The sequence below is a fragment of the Mycetomoellerius zeteki genome, unplaced genomic scaffold (genome assembly GCF_001594055.1).
Source record: "Mycetomoellerius zeteki isolate Tzet28-1 unplaced genomic scaffold, Tzet1.0 scaffold93, whole genome shotgun sequence".
Taxonomy (NCBI): Eukaryota; Metazoa; Arthropoda; class Insecta; order Hymenoptera; family Formicidae; genus Mycetomoellerius; species Mycetomoellerius zeteki.
Window position 1 is genome coordinate 680719 of NW_017257968.1, and position 23911 is coordinate 704629.

The following is a 23911-nucleotide window of genomic DNA, read 5'->3' on the forward strand; positions in this document are numbered from 1 at the left end:
CCTATTCTCATCAGCGAATGTGATCGCAAGGTGGTTTCAAGATGCGACTCACGTCCGTAAGTTACGTTAGATCGCTGGCATACGTCAGCAACGGTAACGGTCGACGCGATACCACCTTGGTTCTGTATCTCTGTATTATTCTCTTTCCTTCTTCAGGATAAATTTCTTGCGACTTTTCATGGCAAGCACATCACAGGGAAACTCTACGCCGTAGAGTTAAACCATCCGCTACGACAACGACTTAACTGTAAATGCGAGGACGCGCTTCGTTCCTTCAGCATCCTTCAGCACTGTCCTCAGGTTTCGCACTTTGCTTCATTATAATAAGGAGTAACGGCACAGCGACCGTCATTGCGGTTAATTATTAATAATCTTATCCCCGAGAAATGTTAACTTGCTCGCGTGTTTCGACCACTCTATTTTCAGAGTTGGGCAATTAAAGTGGCGTAAATACGCGGACCAGTCAACAACAAATTATCAGATTACTCTTAGTAGGCAAAATTCTATTAACATTATACATTCTTCTATTAATTATTCAAAAAGAGGGCACCAAAAAACAAGTTAAAATAATGTGAAATCTATCTATTTATCTATTACATCTTATTTGATATCTTTGAAAATCTTTAATCTATAAAAATTTAACACAGATTGATAGTTTGTTATTAGTTAAATTTTTAAAATTATTAGCAGAATTATTAAGTTTTCAATGTTAGATCTATCGACTTTTCTACCCAGGAAGTGACCGCTGCCTCAAGGCCATTTTTCTCTAAACTCCCGTAAAGTAGCCTATTACGCGAGTCTTTACCATAGGATTGAGATTGAGGTAACGGTTGCCGTTTAATTATCAATCCGGTCGCTAGATGTGAAAATTTCCTCATTGGCTTCTACTTTTCATGGTGATATCCTCAAGGTCGTCGCTTCCGTGTAGCTTGTAAGACAAGTTCCTGACAAATTCTTTCCTCGTAAACCGGAGAGCAATGTAACGGAACATTCCCTCTGCGCAATACAACTGGTTAATTAACCGAACGATTCATTATATTCCCTCGACACGGCTACAAGTTTTTCCGTTAACGGTTGGCGTTTATACTTTCTTGCGCTGATAGCACTGACAACGAGAAAAATTGCAAAGATCCTCATGAAAACGCTTGTGACGTATCTTGTATTACCTTTATTTTTCTCAAATTCTAATTTTCAAAGGGTTCAAGATCGCGTTATCGTTCCATCATCATACGGCACAGCTGCTTCTTTCCCTTGCTCTATGGATATTAAGATTATCTTGTGCAAATGGAGCGAGGAATAGCCGCGGGCCACTTTGTTTTACGGAGAAGATAAGCGCGGCCTCATTGCGGAAGGACTCCTTGTTCTCTTTTTCCTATCCCCGCTAGTTTTCTTCTGCTTCTTTCCCTTCTCTTTTCTATCTTATTTTCCTCTTTCCTCGAGCTAAACACTGTTATCGAGACCACGATAATTCATGCATATCCGCCAAGCTAACATCAAACTGATGAAATTGATAGGTACTTCCTGAAATCCATTCGCTCGATTGTATTTCCAGTAAGTACATTGAAGAGTTTGCCATAGATTTAATATTTCATCCCGACCTGATGATGACAAGATGTCTAATGGTTCGAACGTTTATCGATCCTTCGTGCAGAATGTTCCCTTACTACCCTAGGCGATCATGAGAAAAGGATAACTTTATTATTAATTTACAGTTATCGTTTCATAATCTTGTATTATCTTTATTTTAATTACTTAAAAAACATTATATCTTAATTATACCGTGTATGCATAATTATTCTTTAATGTTCTATTTTTACTTTTTAAGTCGTTAAGTTTATCTCATTGCTAGTTGCTAAAGTATTCGCAGGTATCTTTTTGTAAAACCTGGCTTGCATTTTCCTAGTAGTCTGCAAACGTTTAGTTGTTGTCCACTTTTAGGACAGGAATGATTTACACGCACATTCCGATTCATAACCGCAGAAAAGTAATCTCTCTCTCTCTCTCGTGTCTCTCCATTACCTCGCCGCAGATGTTATCCTCGTATCACTGTTTTACGCGAGTCGACGTTTACTTATTCAGGTTTACGTGTAAACCGCCACTTTTAAACGCGAGACACATTCCATATTCTGTACTCCGCGCGTTTCTCTTTCCATCTGACCGTAACTCGCCACGAAGTTAATTTCGTCGAGGACGAAGAAATCCGGGGCCGTGTCTGATGCGAGATGATGAAGTTGTCTGCTCAGTAACTTCTTCAGCTATGCGAAACCCTCAATCTAAGATAAATGTGGACATCCTTCCTGACCGTCGCCTTTCTTGCGTCTTCTTCAGTAATTAATTCATCTTGCTTAAACGTGGTATTACCATTGTTAATGCATCAGCATGCCATCGACCTGCTCGTCACGAAGGACGGAGCAATCTCGTTTGAATAATGCGCAAGATCGTCAATCATGAAATATTCCTAATGTGAAATGTCGGTGGAGGAGCAAGAAGTGTCGATCCGAAGGCTACGGGTGGTTTGACTCGAAGGTCATCATATCTTCTCTCTTTTCTCATTCTATTCTATAAAGAACGAATGGAAGTCCTGAAGTGAAATCAGATTTCGATGTTGAAGTCTTCTTTTTAAGAAATCTGTACGATTGCTTCGTGATTGTGCCTATGTCGGGAAGTATCCTCACAACTAGTAAGTTGTGAGAAAACCCGAAAACTTCCGTTAAGGACCCGCTTGTTAGTGCGTGCAAGAATATACGAGATTCTTTGAAACGCAATTTATCTCGTTAACGTTTCTCCAATGCCTTCGAGAGGCAAGCTTCGCCAATCGTCCGTTTTGCGCACGATAAAACCTCGAATAATCTCCACGGAAAATGAAGACGAAGATGAAGATGCGAGTTGAAAGGCCGTTTATGAGCTTCGTTTGATTACCGCTTCCCTGATATGAAACCTTAAAGTACAGCCGTAGATTTCTGTACGCGTCTATCTTCGGTCTTCACTTGAATGTTTCTTCCCATCGTTAAATGTCAGAGTTTTCCATGATAATGTGGCTTCTAGCAGAATACACGACTATAAAAGTTTGCCTTTATCCTCTTTAGTATCAGTAGAATGATCTCTTCATACCTTCAAGAACCAACCGCCTTCGCAAGATAACATTCTTCTTTTATTTAGCATGTTTCGTTATTGCGCGTGAACTTGACGCGAAACACGATCGTGTCTCTCAATTTTTCGCGCAATTTATAAAAGAGCAAGAAAAAACGTCCTCGGTAAGCGTTATTTCAACCGGCTGATTTATAGAACTCGTTACAACGACGATACATCATTTTAATATTCGCCGTTGTGGGACAAGTCTTGCCGCGCCGGAATAGTATATTTATGGCGTCTACCTTGGATAATATCCCGGATGGATGGAGATGAGAACTCGAAAGGTCGGCCTTCTCTCTCGCCTCCTTGATTATTATTCCCGCGCTATGATAGCGCGAAGAGCGAAAGGGCTCCTACGCCGCACAGGTCGTTGCACCAGGACGAAGCCTTCCGCCACAGGGGAGCATAGCAGCGTAATCATATTTTTTTTACTTCGCTTGTTCCGTCTTCGGTTCGCCTGTCTTCGCCCGTCTTCTGCATGGTACACCGACGACGATCTAGCTGCTAATTACTTGGAGGATTTATCAAGATCGCTTGGTGTGCGTTCCAATGTGCGGTCCGTCGAATCGATCGATCGATCGATCGACCGATCTCAAGTTATCATTCGCTTTGATCGCTGAAAAGCAATGGATCCTCGGGATCACGCTTCTCACGGAACATCGTGGCGAGTCCCACGCTATCTAGAATCATAGTAACACACACAACACGACACACTTTTTTGTATCTAAAGTCAACATGATTCTCGATCAATTATAAAGAATTTGTTTGAGAAATTTCTTGTACCATTATATTGAGGTGTAAATTTATCGGCTCTTTCTCACGGAAGAAAGAAGCGAGTTCCGCGTCAATTTCACGGCTCATTCGATGGATAAAATATTGAAAAAGAAATCGAGCAATCGCTAGCTCCGCAAAATTCTTTCTGAAGATCTCAGTTGCTCTCAGCGAGAAGTTTAAGCGCGATTTACTGTGCCTTCATTGTTTATGAATCCGTCTTTCCATGCCGGTTTTCGTTTCGCTTCTTCTTTTCTATCATTCTCTTGCTTCCTTCCTCGTATTCTCGCGTTCCTGCGAACTCATTATTTATGAATCCACACTGGTGCTACTGGTCTACGTGCGTCGTGAAGATAGTACGTAGTTCATCGGGTTCATCGCGGTAACCTGTGCTGTGCGAAAATATTCAACCAACTCGGAAGCTGCAAAGATATATGTGACAAGAAGAATCAATTCATAGAAAATTATATTTTCTTTCAGTTGATTTATTTTTTGTTCTAATCTTCTATACTTCTTTCTCATTTTAAATTAGAATAACACGTCTTACGAGATAATTTAAACATATATATTATTTATATATTTATACATTTATGTATTTATTGTATGTATTTACTGATGAATTATCTAATTACTCGCAAACATCGTATATTACATTATTATTGTCTCGTGTATTGCTGTTTACTAATTCAAGGTTCACGCGAACCATGCGCTCACACGAAAGTCCGCTTTTCGCTTTCATGTAAATTTCAGTCGTGAGCAGTCGGATTCATCACGAAAGCGGATGTAGTATCGTGACGGGAAGCGCTTCGCGCCGTGAGGGTGTGAAACGACCCTAGACGAAGAAGTGATTCCTCTCCTCGGAAAGCCAGAACGTTGGCTCTCGTCCTATCGCAGCATCATTCGGGAGAGAAAGAGTGAGGTATAAGACGAGCGACGGCATACGTGAGCTAACGTGCACGATGTATGTGCTCTCAGCAGAAATAACAATCTTGCCTTTCCGTAAAACTTTTCCCCTTTCCCTTTCGCCGACGCCGGGGATGTAACAGCGAGTAAACAATTTTCTCCACTGTCTAATCAGTTCCACCTAGGTAACCACGTAAGTCGGAAACTGGCAAATGTTGACGGGACGTCAATTCACATTCAGTTGATGCTTTAATCGAGATAATTATACTTCATTCACAATGTTTTTTATAGACCAATTATTATCAGGGTTCGTACACGCTCATAAGAAGCTATTCTACGGAGTACTGGAACATAGATATTTAACAGTCAATGAGATCTTCTCTGTTGCGGTCTTCTATAAATATAGAAAATAATATGGAGAACAAGCTGCCGTGTCTTTAATATCTGAGAAATTTCCTGGTGAAGCTATTAATTCGAATGGCATTGACGTTGCAAGGGTCATAAATCTACATGTTTCAGTAGCCGAAGGGTGCATTCAGATGCATCTTATTACTGATGCATAACACAATGATTACGATTAGTACTTCTAGGCAGTTTATCTTACGTTGCAAATCATCTACGACATTTCCTAAGAAGATTATGAGAAAAACGGAACTATATACAATGTAAATTGTTTTATCATTTTTCTGAAAGGAGCAGTAAAATAAAGTTAAGTAAAATAGTAGAATAGTTTAGAGTATATTTCCCTGCAGTTCGTCACGATAATGTATCTGTCTAATGTACACGGAACGAATTTGCAAGAATCGTAAATGACCCCATAAACGCCCGATTCGTTTTACGAAAAGACAACTTAACGTCGTGACGCCGTAATTGAATCTTCATGGACTCTCGAGAGCTTGTCATAATTATGTAGTACGAGACCTCCACGACGCTGCATTATCCAAAGATGGCGATCGTGACTTGATAATTAACGGTTTACGAGGATTTCTGGATTCAGATAAACGCTACGGACATGCATTTAACCGTAATAATCATTAGTATAAAATTACTTAATTATTTGTCAAGCGTTTAGATATTATGTATGTTGAAAACCTCTTCGAGAGTGATATTTTTTTCCATTTGACTTCTCGTTTAATTTGTAAATGAGCCATTTTACGACATCAGAAGCAAGCATAACTGCAAGACGATCGTCAAACCCATAAAAGTCCCATTTCCTCCCTTTATTAATCACTGAACTATGCTAACAATCTCCTATAATTGGTACATAATCATGTTATCCGCATATATTATAATGACTTTCATCGGCAAAATCTTGGCGGAAAGTAATCAAATTCTTCGCTATCGGGGGAAACGCGTTTCAATAAGAAACACGACTCGTCAAGTACGGTAGGCGTGCGGTTCGCACGAACTCATCGACGATTACCGGAAGTGTCGATCTCGCATGGCGAACGTGCCTTGGGCGCCTGCGGAACATCACCAGCCTGCGAACCTGTCGACCAGGTCTCGCGCCAGACGGGACTGGTTGTGACGTAAAGGTCAGGGGCATCGCGCGTACGCGGAATAATTCTTTCCCGCGCCCACAACGGTCGGGAGACACGACGTCTACCGTGAGATTGTTAAGGTCGTTCATGCTACCATATTGCATATCTTGATCACCGCTTGATAAATCGACGTGAATTGGAACACGAGAATATATCGTGACTGCAGATAACGAAGAGTTCATTTATACTTGCCTAAGCTGTTCGATTTCATTAGAAACGTGAGTTCCGTTTTAGGACTTGAGAATTTCAATGAGACATTCCAGTAAAACAAATTGATATTATTAGTTGTCATTTTGATATCATTTAATATTTTTAACATCATTTTTTTACGTCAAAATAACAATAGATAGCACCAGCTGTTTGTTGGGATATAACTGAATCGATGTTAATTTCTATAAATTTCTACAAGTCATCTATACCCTTTGTCGTTTTCGCAGATGAAAAGGCACATTCTGTGAAATCCCGGAAATCCGAGTTTCTCAGGTAATTCGTGACCTCACACAAGGCGAAGAAGAAATCCGTGCTTCTTTCGCGCGCGCGCACGCATTTCTTTCACCTCGGCAGTCGCATTAATCTTCGTAACAGTGCATCAACCTGCCTACCGAGCGCGCCTAAGCGCATTCCTCATTGTTAGCGCGCGACTTTGCCACGACGTGCATCTCGTGGGTGCGAGGAGAGACCACGGGGCCGCAGATGGAGAGGGGAGGATGAACCTTTGGCCTCGGTGCAGGCCACGATGTGGCTCTCCTTCCCTCTGGCGATCTCCAATGGAGCTCTATTATACTCGGTGACCTCGAACTCCACGAAACTACGTGGCTAATTTCGAGCTGTTCGGGTATGACGATCATATCTGCATTCTTGTTATCGTAATGTAGGCTGGCGAATCAGACGTGCACGAGCGGGAAGAAAGTTGGTCAGCAAAGGTGACTCGTTGGGAAATCGGGTGAACTACAGTTGCGCGCAAATTTATGTAATAATGGCATTGTTCAGATTCTTGGAGCATTCGCGGAATGTATTCAGCGCCAAAAAGATAAAGGAGATCCATATAATTTTATTATCACTTGTAGAAACATATTAGACAATGGAAAGTATTAATATGTTAAACATTTTGTGGTTTTGCGGACATTAGACTCTCGTTTCTTAAGAAACTAACATCCTTTGCACGAAGAAATTAAGGACGATAACGAAAACGGCCGGGTTTCAGAAATTACCTGCATTAGCGTGACATGTCCGCCACGGGCTAGAGAAAGATTGATTGTGAAGGAAATACGTACGTTCTATTTTCGATGCTCACGCATGGCGGTCAAATTATTTCTTGTGCGGCGCTTACCGCGTTATTACCGCGAGATAAATTATTCGAGATACCAAAGAGAGAACGGCGTGAAAAGCCGATCTCGCGAGCCAGGGGATCGAACTCGTCCCGACGAGAATCCAGACCTACAACATCGATGAGAAGGATGGGAAGGGCGTCTCTCGCGTAACTAGATGCGGGAAAGGAACAGAATAAAAGAAAAATGGCAACGGGAGGAAACTAGGAAGCGGTCTCGTGAAACGCGAGCAAAACGTAGTCTCGCGCGGTGTGCGGGAAATTGCAGCACTTGCACGCTTCCAACTAGCAAGCAGATTTCAAGAATACACTCGACGGAATAGCGAACGATTCGATTTTTTTCAACTGTATCTCGGCGGAATCGTCTTCTCGAACTTTTCATGAGTACTAAATTCTCGTTCAACAAACAACCATGTCGCTCAGCAGATTCTCCGCGCTGATGAGGCGTGTAACCGGGGTGATTAACTTTACCCTTTCATTAGAAGTCTGATCGAGAATTATGCTGGATTAACGAGTATCTGATTACTTGGAAGTGGAATTTCCGCGCGCCCAATCGTTTGAATTAATATTCAGGTATTGACTTGCTTCATTGGAAAAGTAATGCTTCGCGTATCCCTGCATATATTGGTGTGTATTATTATGTAATTTTTTAATTATTTGGCGTACGTGGCGCGCAACAATTATTTCTTATGGGACGCTATGTACGGAAAGAATAATTTTATTGAAAGAAAAATTTAAAATCTAAAGTTTTGCTGGATACAGATATGAAAGTAGTTTTGTTGGATCATTAAAATAATTTTATTATCGAAATTTAAACTGGTTGCTAGAATGAAAACTTTTTGCAGCATTGCTCATTATTTTTAAATTTCCGGTATAATTATTTTAATAGTCCAACAAAGTGGTTTTCAAATCTATATTCAGCAAAATTATTTTTTCTATGTAGGAATTAGCTCCGCGTCAATTCGAAGAACAATACTCGGTCAGGCTAATTCTAATTACGGCTTCTGTAACTGTGGTTTCCTCATTCTCATTGCAGATGGGCTCGTTTGCGATCGGAACGGTAACAGCCACGGCCGCGAGCCTGATATTCATGGCATTGTTGGCGAGCGGCGACGGTGCGTTGGGTAAGTTTTTTCTAAAATTAGTCGAGACTTTCGTCATTACATTCTGATGGAAATCTGTGTTGAATAGAATTCTATAAGAACCTTCCAATTGCTCATGTAATGAAAGTACTGAGGATGCTTCTGTAGAGGCAAAATTGCTTCCACGTTTCAGCCAGGACAGCGTTCGAGAAGCTTACCGACTACGATTACCGCGGCACTACCTATTACAGCGTGAGGAATCTGTCATTGTACGAGTGCCAAGGATGGTGCAGGGAAGAAGCGGAGTGTCAGGCCGCCGCGTTCTCGTTCGTCGTGAATCCCTTGGCGCCTATGCAGGACACCCTCTGCCAGCTGCAGAACGAAACGGCCGCCACGAATCCGGCGGCGCAGCCCCAAAGGGCCGCCAATATGTACTATATGACAAAATTGCAGATAAGATCCGGTGAGAACTGGTGCATCCGTTAAGCGTTTACACATTCTTAACTTACACATTCTTTCCATTCTTGAATATTCTGTGGAATAATAAATGCACTGCTATTGTTAATGCTCGTTAATGTGATCCGGTACCTATGAAGCGGCGGATGAAAGCGTAGTAAACGGAGAAAAAAATGACAGATGAAAAAAATAATTTACACAAGATTGAAATTTTTACGACCGGAAAGACCGTTATGATATTTATGTGCGCAGCAAAGTAATACGAAGAATAGACCGTGAAATACGATAATCTGAGTTTTAAACTCAAAGCGAATAGGTTGACAAAATCGGCATAGTCGCTTTTACAAATGCTAACTGACGGCATTTCGTCGAATAGAAAAAAAAGGTCGCCCGGATAAACAAAACAATTTGAATTGTTAAGTGCAACCAGTTAGAAGATTTAGAACGATTTGATTTGCTTAGGAAAATCAAATTAGGAAACAATAAATGCATGCATCTTTACAAATAACGATACATTTAAATCGGACGCATTTAATGCAGAAAATATTATTATGTTATTTATAATACATTTTAAAACAGTAAGAATCAATCAAATTACTTACGATAATTAAAAATTTTCTATTAACATTTTCATAATAGAGAAAATATAATATAATACATTATGCTACATTACTGATATATACTGACAAAAGTAACCAAGTGAGGATCATTTTTTAGGAAATAATATTTCAAAATTAATTTTACTGTAAAACATAATTACATTATTACAACAATTATAGTAGTTATCATAACTAACATTATGCGCCAAGTTGAAGCTAAATATTGGTACTTTAAGCAATTTTTTCTTTTAAAAAAAATCGACACACGGAAAAAAAGTTACGGTTGCTACAACCGGATAATTGTGATAATTTTCAACCCATCAATACAAAAGAGTTATAGGAACAATAGTACTATGGAAGTGACTTATACGGTTGCTCCATCCTTAGCAATGGTACTTGTTATATAGATATTAAAACCGTAATGCTTATATCTAGCTAAGGTTCCGATAGCATAGTGCGGACATTTTATCGAACAGGTTATTGATCATGTAATTTTTTTCCTGAGTTGGAAACGTGAAAAGTGAAAATTTTTGTATACAGGGTGGGCCAAAAGTCTGAATACACCCAAATATCTCATAAACGATACATTTTAGAAAAAAATGTTTCAAACAAAAGTTGTAAAGCTTAAAAAGACGCATTCAACGATAGTAGTTATTTGACCTAGAATGGCGTTGTCAAGGTCACATCAAGGTCAACTTAATTTTTTTAAATGGAATCCCCTACTTTTTATTTCAGATTCTTGTAAGTTATGTTGAGACGTTTTCAAAACACATAAACTCTTTTCCGATGAGAACTTCCTGAGTTATGATTCTTTAAAGTGCGTGCGTGCGTGCGTGCGTGTGTGTGTGCGCGCGTGTGTGCGTGCACTCACGCACACAAGAGATGTAAATCCGACCGAGCAACCTCCACGCGGTACATCTTGGATAATTCTAATGCCGGAGGTATTTAAACTTTAAAGAATCATAACTCAGGAAGTTCTCATCGGAAAAGAGTTTATGATGTGTTTTGAAAACGTCTCAACATAACCTACAAGAATCTGAAATAAAAAGTAGGGGGTTCCATTTTTTTCTAAAATGTATCGTTTATGAGATATTTGGGTGTATCCAGACTTTTGGCCAACCCTGTATATATATGTACATACACACATATATAAAAATTTTCACTTTCACGTTTCCACTCTAAAGAAAAAGTTACATGATTGACAATAAATATCAATAAGTGGTCAAAATTTAAAAACGGAAAGATAAAGGGCATATACCACGAACGCAAGAAGTTTATATTTAATTCCAACACATATAATCGAGTTACAAAAATATTAGACGTTTTGGCCTTAAATTAGGCCATCTTCAGTATATAAGAGTTAAGTAAAAAATTTTTTTTATAACACAAATGCACGACTAATCTAAGTTAATTATCTCCTAACATTATCTCCTGTCTGAATATTACGTAAGAACGCTCGTTAAATTTGTTTTTCTTTATCATTTATATTGATGTTAGTCCAAGAGTTTCAAATAATATCCAGAGAATTTCGTCTTTTATTCCAATTTTTACGATATTCCAAATGTTTCTAATAAGTTGTTTATTGAACGCAAAATTTCCAGATTCTAATGATCGCAACATTTCTTGATTAATTCAATGTTTAAAATTCATGTTTCGAGTTATAACTTATAAAAATTAGTATCTGTGTTCCAGTCAACTTGTGAAGATTAGTATCGAAAGTGGATGTCTTGTTGTAATAAAGAATTAGTTCAAATGTTCTGCCGAATTCTCATCATGATACAGAGCTTTATACACTCAACATGAGAACATGTCTCGAAGGAGAGAGTAAAATGGTGTTATGTAGGGGGAATTATGCTAAGCAACGGGAAGTAAGTCTCTGGTAATTTTTCCGTATCATTCTGCTTGTTCAGACCATCAATTTGTTTTTTAATAAAAATCATTTCCGACATGATTCTTTTTTGAAAGAACGGTTCTATATCTAATACCTGAATATCATCCCAATTAATTTTGTGACCACAATCGATCTGATGTTGTGATAATACAGTGAGAGAATCTTTAGATTTATTTATATTAACTTTATGTTCTTTGATTCTCGTTTTTGCTTTTCTTTTGGTTTGACCAACATAAGAAGAGTCGCAATCAAGACAGCTTATTTTGTATATCACATCACATTGTTTCATTTTTTCTAATTTATTCTTACCTAATTTTATGAAACGATTCAAAGTATTTTATAAATTTATACGATACTTTAAAATTATTTTTTTCCGCTATAGTATTAAATTTGTCAGATTGTATTCATAAATTTATGTATTGTAATGAGTATATTTTTTTCTATTAAGATCAATGGACTCGTTATTATTGCCAATATTGTTTTCATATAAATTCTTTCTACTCGATAATTTTTTAATTTTATTATTAATTGTAGAAAATATTGTGTCAAGAGGATAACCATTCATTAACAGAATGTTTATCATGGATTCAATATTTTTTTTGTGGTATTCAGGATGTGAGAGAAAAAGAATTCTATCAAGCTGACCGATTATTACTCCTCTTTTGTGTTAAATTGGATGATTAAATATATATAACTTATTGTTAGATATCTTCCTGAGAGTTCGTGGGTTTTTTATACATGTCAAATTTGATGCAATCATCATTTAATATTACTTTAACATCAAGGAAATTTACAGAATCGTCGTCCTCATGCTGAACTGTGAATCTCAGTCTATCATGATAAGAATTAAAATTATCAAGTATCTCATTGATCTGATTGTTCGGAACTGCTAATAAAATATCATCCACATATCGATAGTAAATTGGAATGTTAATATTTATGTTGGAAAAAATATTTTCTTCCAAATCTTGAATAACTAAATTCGCTAAGATTGGTGACAACAGAGATCCCATGGGCATACCAAAGATTTGTTTAAACAATTTTTTATCAAATTTGAAATAAGTTGAATTAATAATCAAGGAAATAGTGTTTAAAAATTCTTTTTTAGGAATGCTTGTATTTTTTGATTTATAAATCTATCTTTTTTCAATACTATTTGTATTGAAAATTGACTAAATCTGTGCGAATGTTAGTGTACATAAATATGATGTCGAAGGAGACCAATTTGTAATTAGATTCTAATGCAATACTATTTAAATTATTAACCAAATCAAAACTATTTTTTATGTATCCGAATCCTTTTTTTATGCTTTTATCACTAATTTTTTTTAAGAAAGTTGCAAGAGGATATTGAGGACTATTTATACAACTAACGATTATTCTTAATAGATTTCCTTCTTTGTGGATCTTTGACATCCTATAGGATCTCGGTACTGTACCATCCGAAATATTCAATTTATTGTATGGTAGACTGATCTATGTATCTCTTTTTTTTCCACCTAGTCAGTAGTGTGTGTGTTTGATTTGTCATCATATTTGTAGGATCTTTGTTAATGTTTATATATGTGTTATTGTCAGATAAAATTTCATGCATTTTATTATAATAATCTATTGAGTTCATTATTACAGTCGAATTCCCTTTATCTGCTTGTGTAATGAAGGTATCTGGATGTTCCGATATGAATTGTTTTATTGAATGTATTCTTTCTTTTAATGTATTGTTCTCTATACTATCGACTTGATTATTGTATTTAGTTTTCTTTAAAGCTTGAATTGAATCGTTTCTTATGGAATTTTTAGTGTTTACATCTAATTTATTGATGTTGTTTTCAATATGTTTAACAAACTCTACGATTATTTTCTCGTTATTAATACTATTACTTGATAAGTTCAATTTTTGTCCTAGTTGCAATACTGATTTAACATTTTGTGATATTTCAACGTTACTAAGATTGATTATCCATTCATTGTTAATATTATCTAATTTAAAATTCTCATCAAAATTAAGTGGACTTATATTAGTGTGATACAATGTTTCATGATTTGATGTGCTAATATCATGCATAGAAATTTTTTTAATATTTGAAAGAATAAATTTTGAGTTAATATTAGTAGATTTCGACCATAATAAATTGAACTTTATTGGTTTTATATTTTGTTTTTTTTTGGGTGTGCTGTGATTGTGTTTGCAAGTTATGTAATTTTTTGTTTATTCTAGTATTTTCTTTCCACCATAATTTATTGAAATTAAATTCCTGTCGTCTAAGAAAAGCAAGAGACACATGATCAGGTAAAAAACCGACAATTAATTCATAACCGACAATAAATTCATTTTTTGTGTGAGATAGCAATTTGTACGCATCTTGCAACTCTAAAGTTATAATTTTACTAATGAAAGTATGTTTCACTCTATTTATTTTGTTCTCAGATGAGAGCGCATACAAATTATATTTATACCGAACAATTCTTTGTAGATGTTTTGGAATTAATTTTTCTTTTAGAGAAATAAATTTTTTAAGAAATAAATTTGAAGTCTTACATTCATATTTTGTCTCATTAGTTTGATACATTGTTTTAATAAGAGACGCACTTCAACACTAAAATAAATTCTAATGAATTCAAAAAACGGCAATGTAGAACGCATGTTTATACCCGCGTTATAATAAACAATAAATATCAATATGTAGTCAAAATTTAAAAACGGAAAGATAATACTTTGAATCGTTTCATAAAATTAGGTAAGGATAAATTAGAAAAAATGGAACAATGTGATGTGGTATACAAAATAAGCTGTCTTGATTGCAACTCTTCTTATGTTGGTCAAACCAAAAGAAAAGTAAAAACGAGAATCAAAGAACATAAAGCTAATATAAAAAAAATCTAAAGATTCTCTCACTGTATTATCACAGCATCAGATCGATTGTAATCACAAAATTAATTGGGATGATATTCGGGTATTAGATATAGAATCGTTCTTTCAAAAAAGAATCACGTCGGAAATGATTTTTATTAAAAAACTAATTGATGGTCTAAACAAGCAGAATGATACGGAAAAATTACCAGAGACTTACTTCCCGTTGCTTAGCATAACTCCCCCTACATAACACCATTTTACCCTCTCCTTCGAGACATGTTGAGTGTATAAAGCTCTGTATCATGATGAGAATTCGGCAGAACATTTGAACTAATTCTTTATTACAACAAGACATCCACTTTCGATACTAATCTTCACAAGTTGACTGGAACACAGATACTAATTTTTATAAGTTATAACTCGAAACATGAATTTTAAACATTGAATTAATCAAGAAATGTTGCGATCATTAGAATCTGGAAATTTTGCGTTCATTAAACAACTTATTAGAAACATTTGGAATATCGTAAAAATTGGAATAAAAGATGAAATTCTCTGGATATTATTTGAAACTCTTGGACTAACATCAATATAAATAATAAGGAAAAACAAATTTAACGAGCGTTCTTACGTAATATTCAGACATGTTAGGAGATAATTAACTTAGATTAGTCGTATATTTGTGTTATAAAAAAAATTTTTTACTTAACTCTTATACTGAAGATGGCCTAATTTAAGGCCGAAACATCTAATATTTTTGTAATCCGATTATATGTATATGTATGTGTGTGTGTGTGTTGTGTGTGTGTGTGTTGGAATTAAATATAAACTTCGCTAAGAACATCTTGCGTTCGTGGTATATGTCCTTTATCTTTCCGGTTTTACATAATTGATATCCTGAACATGAACCATAACTTAAAAATACTTTTGAACATTACCTTACCTTTGAAAATCGGAATTGAGCCTCAAATCCTATATATGCTTTGAAGATAAAACTCGCAAGTTTTATCCTTGATAGGAATCTTATATCCTCAGTTAGGATACGCACAATAAAAAACTTTATTTATGATGAAAAGATTTTCACAGATTTTCGCGAGTTTTAGCGTGGCGATAACATTAGTTATAACAAGTTGGTAATAGAAACCGTTAGTCTCAGTATTGTGTAATCATATACCTATACATCTCTCAAACACATTATTTATTTTGCGGACCACATTGAGAGACAGCAATAATTGTTCGGTTGAAGCAACCATATACTCGGATATTCTAATCGAACTTATCCATAAAAAACCTACGATTATGGTAACCGTATAGATAGGCATATCTTAACAGCTACATTCAACGTAGTATCAATATAATTTGAATTCACATAAATTTCTTTTCCAAGCATAGAGAATATTCTAGTAATAACCATAGTAATTTTTTCCGTGCACGAAACTTCTCACAGGTAGTCAATTCTTTGTTAGTTCTTCTGACCCTCGTATTCGCACAAAATAGCCATTACTTTTCAGTAGATTTTCCTCGCCGGCTAGGTCAATGAATCGGCTGCTTTTCAGTATGAACTGGTATTTGTGGAAACTACGCTCAACGCATTTAAACAGAAAGGTTGTCACAAAGCTACCTCCGGTCACAATGCACGTCCGGAAACTCCGACAATTCTGTGTGAAAATTCTAGAAATTTTGAAGAAGGTCCTAATATTAACTTAAGCCTATTTAATGTCTTGAGATATTCTTTAGAACGCAGTTCATTATTTAGGGAAACGTTTTATCACATTGGAACACTAACAGAAAGATTTTAAAGAAACTCGCTGTTTCTGTAAAATAGTTTTAAAATAGTAAAGTAAGTTTTTATATTGACATATGCGTCCATATAAAATTTAATTGCACTGAATGTTCAATAATATCTTAAAAAAATAGGTTTTCTGTCGTTTCTTTTGAAAAAAAACTGTTCTGCCATACATATACGCAGATATAGGCGTCGACTTAGAGGAACAGAGCACTTTTCATTTCCTTCCCAATTATTCATGAAGTGACGCCGCCAATAATTTTTATCTTTTGTTTTTTAACAAAAGATTTTTTAACAAATAATTTCTACGATTCAAATTGCGAGAAAATATTAGCCAGGCGATATGCTACGTAATGTTGCTGCAACGAATTAGCTAATGCGGGGTCTACAATAGAAGTCGCAATGGTCGTAGAGTCTTAAGTCATAGAAAATTAACCAATCACAATCAAATATGAGAAGAATAATCGACTCTGATTGGTCAATTTTCTACAAATTAAGATCTTACGATCGCTGCGACTTCTATTGTAGATCCCGCATTACGCGTCGTCTGCTGTCCAGACGGACAGAACGCTTTTTTTCTCGATTTTGTACATTGAATATTTTGTTAGTGTTTTGTTTTACATATAAAAAAATATATAATCTACATATTTCAATACATTTCTATCTCCCCCTTTCGATAATGTAAAGACTATTAAAAAAAGGTCATTATTTTAAATTTTCGCCTTGTCCCCTTAATATTTTTTCCAACGCCATTATACGCAAACATAATCTTTGTAGCTTATTTATTTTAATTAATATATTGGAATACATTTCTCTCCATAACATTTTTCTATGAAATTCCACAGTTGCATATGATTAAGCAATATTTTTTGTAAAATTCTTCAATACCTTAAATATTGGCAATATCTGGTTTTCTTCAATATTTTAACACACGCTCAAATACTCCGGGAATTTCCGAAGGAAAATTTCTTGAGCTTCAAGAAATTGCGTGTTGTCCATTTAACGAGTAGGGCGATTTTCTTGGTGAGTTGTTCCTCGTCGTGAGGCACTTATGTTCGTCATAAAACCGCTTGCTACCTACTTCGACCTATGAACAAGATGAATGAAAATTTCGAGAAAGAATGGACTTTGAATTCGAGTGATCGTTACAAATCAGCTTAAGAATTGTAGAATTTTACCTTTGTATAAGCTTATAACTGTATGAGCTATAACTGGATAAGTTTTACCTTTCTTCAGTTTTTTTTACAGAAGAAAGACACTTTATTTGCCGGTGTGTCCTTGTGCTCTGCTCCTGCTCGTAAAACATACAAAGGACTCTGCAATTCTTGAAAAGAAAGAATAGAATCGAGCTCAAATTATTTAAAACACGCTTCCATTGAAAAAATACTATTATTATAAGATATCTTTGTTAATGACAGTATGTTTTAGGAATAAAGAAAATGTTTCACGTTCCTGGGATGTACATAAGAAGTAATAATCAGATTAAGAGATTTCTAAGATTTCTAAACTGACTGTAGAAGTCAAATGATTTATTTGCAGAAGTTGTGGCAATGTTAACTTTGATCATTACATAAATTAATTTAAATTGTATTTTGTCATTTTCAATAAAAATTATGCAAGATTTTTTAGAATTAAATGTAGAATTCAGTAAATATTTTATATAACCGATTGATAAAATAATCGTCGCCTTATTAGCCTGACGAAGCTTCGCTTAGAACGAATGGTTTGTCAGCGGCCACGGTCAGGAATTTGTACGGCCGGCAGTGATTCATCCGCATGACTACAGTGAAGTAGCCATGCGTCGCAGCGGTTCGTTGGCACCGCTTCCGCTATCATCGGTAACGCTAGCGCCGGTTTTGAGGGTGTAACAAAAGAAATTGGAACACCGAACGGGAACGGCCGAAATACATTCCGGGCCCGTGTGCCAAAGAGCGTAGTTACGTGCGTCATCATCAGATAGCGATGCCAAGTCATATGATAGCGTTTCATGATTTTTCATCGCAGAATCTTCAGCAATGAGCTTTACACAATCCTCTCGTCTTTCATTACGTCATACTTCGGGAATCTCGATAAACGTTTCATCATGTCAAAAAAGAAAGCAATAAGAGCAATAAAGAGCAAATTATTAACAATGATATCTTTAATTATTTTATGATCTAATTTTTTACCTGGTGCTTTTAATATTAATCTAATATAAACAAATTTACTTGGACTAGGACTGCGATTTTCCTGGCTTTTATCTGGTAATTTCTTGGATTTGATTTTTTTTTCTTTTTGTTTTTAAGGAGAAAATGAAAAAATGCGATAATTTTCAAATTATTTATCTGAATCGTAAAATATGTAATATTAGAATATTTGTGTATATATATATATATATAGTTACAAGTAAAACGCATTTGTCAAATCTGTACAGATTGTATCATAAGTGTATGAGAATGCATATATATCTCTCTATAAATCTATATTATTTTAGAGAACGTTTGTTTACGACCATGGGCCTTCGAGCGCATCCCAAATAAAATGATTCGCGGGTTGGACAACGCATTAATTTACACGTCCACAAAGGAAGCTTGTCTCGCGGCTTGCTTAAATGAGCACCGCTTCACCTGTCGTTCCGTTGAATATAATTATGTGACGCTCCAGTGTCATCTTAGCGATTCAGATCGTCGAACGACGGGTCAATACGTTCAATTCGTGGATGCACAAGGAGTGGATTATTTCGAAAATTTATGCCTGAAAGGTAAGCGGTTGTGAAGAAAATGTTGGAAAAATAATTCTAGATATAGTGTTGATGAAAAAAAAATAAAAATTGTCTATTTAATCGGGCGCTAACAGGAAAAGAGGCATGTAAGGCTCAAAGGATCTTCCAAATGCCCAGAATCGGTGTGGCAGACGATAAGGTTGTACAATATGCGGGCCTGCACTATTACACGGATAAGGAATTGCAGGTTCAAAGCGAGTCCGCTTGCCGATTAGCCTGCGAAATCGAGAATGAGTTTCTTTGCAGATCTTTCCTTTACCGCGGCGCGCCACAAGGGTCGGCTTATAATTGTCAGCTTTTTCATTTGGATCACTGGACTCTTCCGGATGGACCTTCCACGTATCTTAACGCGGAGAGGCCTTTGATCGATAATGGAGAACGAGTTGGCACCTATTTTGAGAATTTCTGCGAAAGTAAGGGATGTAAATTAAGAGAATTTAAACATGTATGCGCAATGTATTAATCACACGTTATTATTTTAGAGGGCACTGGGCCAATATCGGACCCGTTGCCGGTTGTTTTTGAGACTACGGAAGATTCTACGATAAACAATCTCACCCGAAACGACATTAATTGCGACAAGACTGGAACTTGTTATGATGGTACGGAATTGATATCATAATAATGTAATACTATATAAAAAAATTGATATCATAATAATGTAATACTATATAAAAATGTAAATCTAATATCAATTCTGTTTAATTTAATATTAATCTTAATGATTAATATTACAGTATCGGTTGACTGCAAAGATACTCGTATTGCTGTCCAAGTTCGTACAAATAAGCCTTTCAATGGACGTATTTATGCTCTCGGACGATCTGAGACTTGTAATATTGATGTTATTAATAGCGATCTCTTCAGGCTCGACCTCACGATGAGCGGACAAGATTGTAACACTCAGAGCGTGGTAAGTATAATATATAAAATGATGATAGTAACATTGAAAAATAATGTAGCTGCATTTTAAGAGTTTTTTTGGTTGTAATAATTTTTGAAAATTTATTGTTTGCATTCTTGTAAATACTCTTGTATATATTACAATTTTATAATCACAATATTTTCTATTGATGCCTGCGAAATATGCATGCTTAAAAGAAATTATCTCAAGCAATTAGCACTATTAAGTTACAAATATTGTATCACATGCCCAACACTCTCAATCTATCACATTTGACCATTATTTGATCATTGACTAACACTGCACAATGCACAATTGTCATCAATACGCAACATAATTTTTTTTTCTCATATCTTTATATTTTTAAAAAGGTCTATAAAAAATTTACGATAATGCACGTCTCTCTCTCTTGAGTACATAATCTCTGTTTGTACTTTCTTTTCACCATGGCAGCGTGACGGTTTTCAGACTGGAATATATTCAAACACGGTTGTACTGCAACATCATTCCGTGGTAATGACAAAGGCCGACAAAATCTACAAAGTTAAGTGTACATACGATATGTCCTCGAAGAATATTACATTTGGCATGATGCCGATCAGAGATCCAGAAATGATCAGTATTACTAGTGCGCCGGAAGCGCCTCCACCAAGAATTCGCATCCTCGACAGCCGATCGCGAGAAGTTGAAACTGTACGCATTGGTGACAAATTGACATTCAGAATCGAAATCCCAGAAGACAGTAAGTCAGCTTTCAGTCAATTAATTTTTCTCTTAAAAAAAAAGAAGAAAAATTGATTCAATAACGATACGATGAGTTCCTAACAATTTTACAAAAATTAATATTAATATTTTGCAGCTCCTTACGGCATTTTCGCTCGTAGTTGCGTAGCTATGGCAAAGGACTCGAAAAGCACGTTTCAAATTATCGACGACGAAGGGTAAATCGATTTTATTCTGTTTAATATTTCTCGTTTACACACTCAGTAAAAAAAATAAAAAGCTAACAAAATCTTAAACATTTAAATTTTCAGATGTCCCGTCGATCCTTCCATCTTCCCCAGTTTCACTCCCGATGGTAACGCTCTGCAATCTGTATACGAGGCCTTTAGGTTCACCGAATCTTACGGGGTGATCTTCCAATGTAACGTGAAATACTGTCTAGGACCTTGCGAACCGGTAATTAATTGATTTCTCATTTCTCTTATTATAGGAAAAGAAAACCTAATAATTTCTTCCATTTCAGGCTGTTTGCGAGTGGGGACGTGAATCCGTAGAATCGTGGGGCAAGAGACGCAGAAGAAGTATTGCAAACTCAACGGAAGAGAAAACTGAAGATATGACTCTGTCTCAAGAGATTTTAGTTCTTGACTTTGGTGATGAGAAACAGTCCGATTTTCTGAAGAGCGATGCCAGCATAGACTTTAACGAAGCAGGTAAAATCATAAATACAGACCCAGGTAGAACACGGAGTCATAATTAAGTCATGATGGTATCACAGGACGTCATCATGATGTCATTTGATACCAAAAAATTGACTTATAAGTGACGAATGAGGTCATGATGATGTCCTCATGACTTCTGTGTTCTACTTGAGGATTCGCATACTTGGAAAAAAAATGTTTTAACTCGCTACAAAAACTGAATGCGCTATATTTCCAGACAAAACAGTGACTATTGTGGAGCCATGTCCAACGAAAACTTCAGTGTTGGCACTCGGGGTGACGTGTGCTCTTTTGGTGCTCATCTATATCTCTACGATTTTCTGTTACTATATGAAGAAATGGCTGACACCTCGCAAAATGATGCCTTAAAGAACGAAAAGGATTCGTTCGCAGAGCGCATTTGCAAAGTAAATGGGAAAAAACGATAACGAAGAGTGCGAGAGTTCACACATACATTCACACGCACACACACGCATACTCATGTCGTAAGTTATCAAAGGATTCATACTTCGCCCTTTCATTTCTATTGTATGTTCATTTTCATTATATCTACAATGGATAAAGCGCACACGTAAGGAGATGGAAGATAAGAGATCAATATTCAAAAGAGGTAATCATATTATCATGACGCACATCTGAACTACTCTTAATGCATTTAGCATTCTATGCAACATATCGTTGATGGTTATACGGAGATCGATTATAGAAATCGATTTATCGATTATACGATGTCAATGAATACTGATATTATCGGTGACACTATAATGCTTATTAATATAGATCGACATTTTCAAACAGAATTATTTAAAATTGTTAATAATAGAACGCATGAAAATAAGTTTACACAAAAATTAAAAATTACTTTGACCGACGAGATGAAGATCATACGAATCTCTTGTACTATGCATATATTGAAATGCAAACACCTACGCGAACTCGAGATCTCGGATGAAGAGGATGACTCGACTCCTCTCAGCTGAAGTAATATTTAGCAAGGAACAGCTCATGAATATCGTAACTTTTACGAAGGTAACATATTTTAAGACGGTCACAGATTATATAACAAATGCGTAAATTGTAACGGTGCAATATTACATTTTCGTTAAATGCTAAATATATTAGACGACTGCCAGGCTTTAATATATACAATCACTTCGTATGGATGCGTGTACTTAATAAGCTATTTATTTTTGGCTAAAATGTGCTGAAATATTGTTGAAATAGCAATTGCGACTGGTTTTTTTTTGTGCTGACGCGATTTATTTTTACGTATGAGGAAAACACAATGCTACATCAGCGACTATGATTGAAATTTGAATGATGGTTTGCGCATGTCGGACGTTGGAAGTCTTGAAAAGTTGGCGACCGACTCTTCCGCACACATATACATACAGACACACGTATACGTACACATACGACATATTTCGCGGAGCTCACTCGCGACTAAGACCACCTTGAAAATGCAATCAATAGATTTTATTTAAGAATATTCTTAGAAACAGCTAACTGTGTCCTCTAGTGGCTACTTCTGATCGGGTTGCAAGGAGAACAGGAGCGAGCGACGAATTTATTTTTAATGTTGCTCGAAGTGAAATTTTTGGTATTGTCCGAATGATTGAGACAGTTTGGTTTATAGTTAACGGAGATCGATTTGTAACCCGCATCAAGACTAGCGATATTTAAAGGTTCACGCTTCACTAACGTCTTTAACGATACAAATAGCATTAAGATAGCGATTAAGCATGTAAGCATAGACGAATGAAGGAAAAAAAAAGAGTAGCTGAGAAAATATTTTCTCGGATTTAGCGAATTCTTAAAGCAGTTCGTACTTTTTACTAAGAAAAAAGAAGAAATCTCACGAAGGAAAAGACAATGATAAATTTTATTCACGTGCACAAGTTTCATTCATCTAAAAAAGACCGTTCAACAATATCGTAACGACTATAATTGGTGTTGGAATTAGAAACTGAATTAACTGAATCGAAGGAAACGTCTCAAAGTACGAACTTCTTGTAAGAAGCCGCTATAACTCTTTCAAGACTTACAAGCAGGAGTACCTCTACTCATGAAACTCGTACTGATACTGGAAATGATGAAAGAGAAGCACTTGATCATTCAGTTACTGAGGTGTAGATAGTCTTCTGCGTGTTTCTGAAGCTCGAAAGACTTTGAAATTTTAGCTGTACGTGTTCAGAGTGTTAAAACAAGAAATACTCGAGGTACAATGTACTATCGGCGAGATAAGTGGCCGAATAATTCTATAAGGACAATGATATTTTCTCCCAATTTATCAACTCCACTCAATTTATAAACTCGCTCAATTTATAAATATCTTGCGGAACATTCTTCTCGTTTCTTCAAATATTGCCATAATAAATGTGAACACGTAAATATCTATTTCGAAATAAAATTTTTGTTTTAAAAATAAATATGTAAATAAATATTTCAATATATTATAT

At 35.9% G+C, this 23911-nt stretch overlaps 1 protein-coding gene across 2 annotated transcripts in view; it reads left to right on the top strand.

The window, feature by feature from the left end:
- tyn (trynity) overlaps window positions 1–23833 on the top strand; it is a 44254-nt gene extending 20421 nt beyond the window's left edge. The window contains exons 2-12 of one of the 2 annotated variants that reach the window (XM_018460316.1): window positions 8711–8798; window positions 8950–9219; window positions 18816–19082; window positions 19178–19516; window positions 19586–19705; window positions 19841–20016; window positions 20461–20749; window positions 20867–20948; window positions 21042–21186; window positions 21254–21443; window positions 21670–23833. In XM_018460316.1, the coding sequence (XP_018315818.1) occupies window positions 8711–8798; window positions 8950–9219; window positions 18816–19082; window positions 19178–19516; window positions 19586–19705; window positions 19841–20016; window positions 20461–20749; window positions 20867–20948; window positions 21042–21186; window positions 21254–21443; window positions 21670–21821 (2118 nt within the window). In that variant the 3' untranslated portion in view covers window positions 21822–23833. The remainder of the gene's footprint in view (window positions 1–8710; window positions 8799–8949; window positions 9220–18815; window positions 19083–19177; window positions 19517–19585; window positions 19706–19840; window positions 20017–20460; window positions 20750–20866; window positions 20949–21041; window positions 21187–21253; window positions 21444–21669) is intronic. The other variant, XM_018460317.1, reaches the window with a different exon arrangement.
- The last annotated feature ends 78 nt before the right edge of the window (window positions 23834–23911 follow it).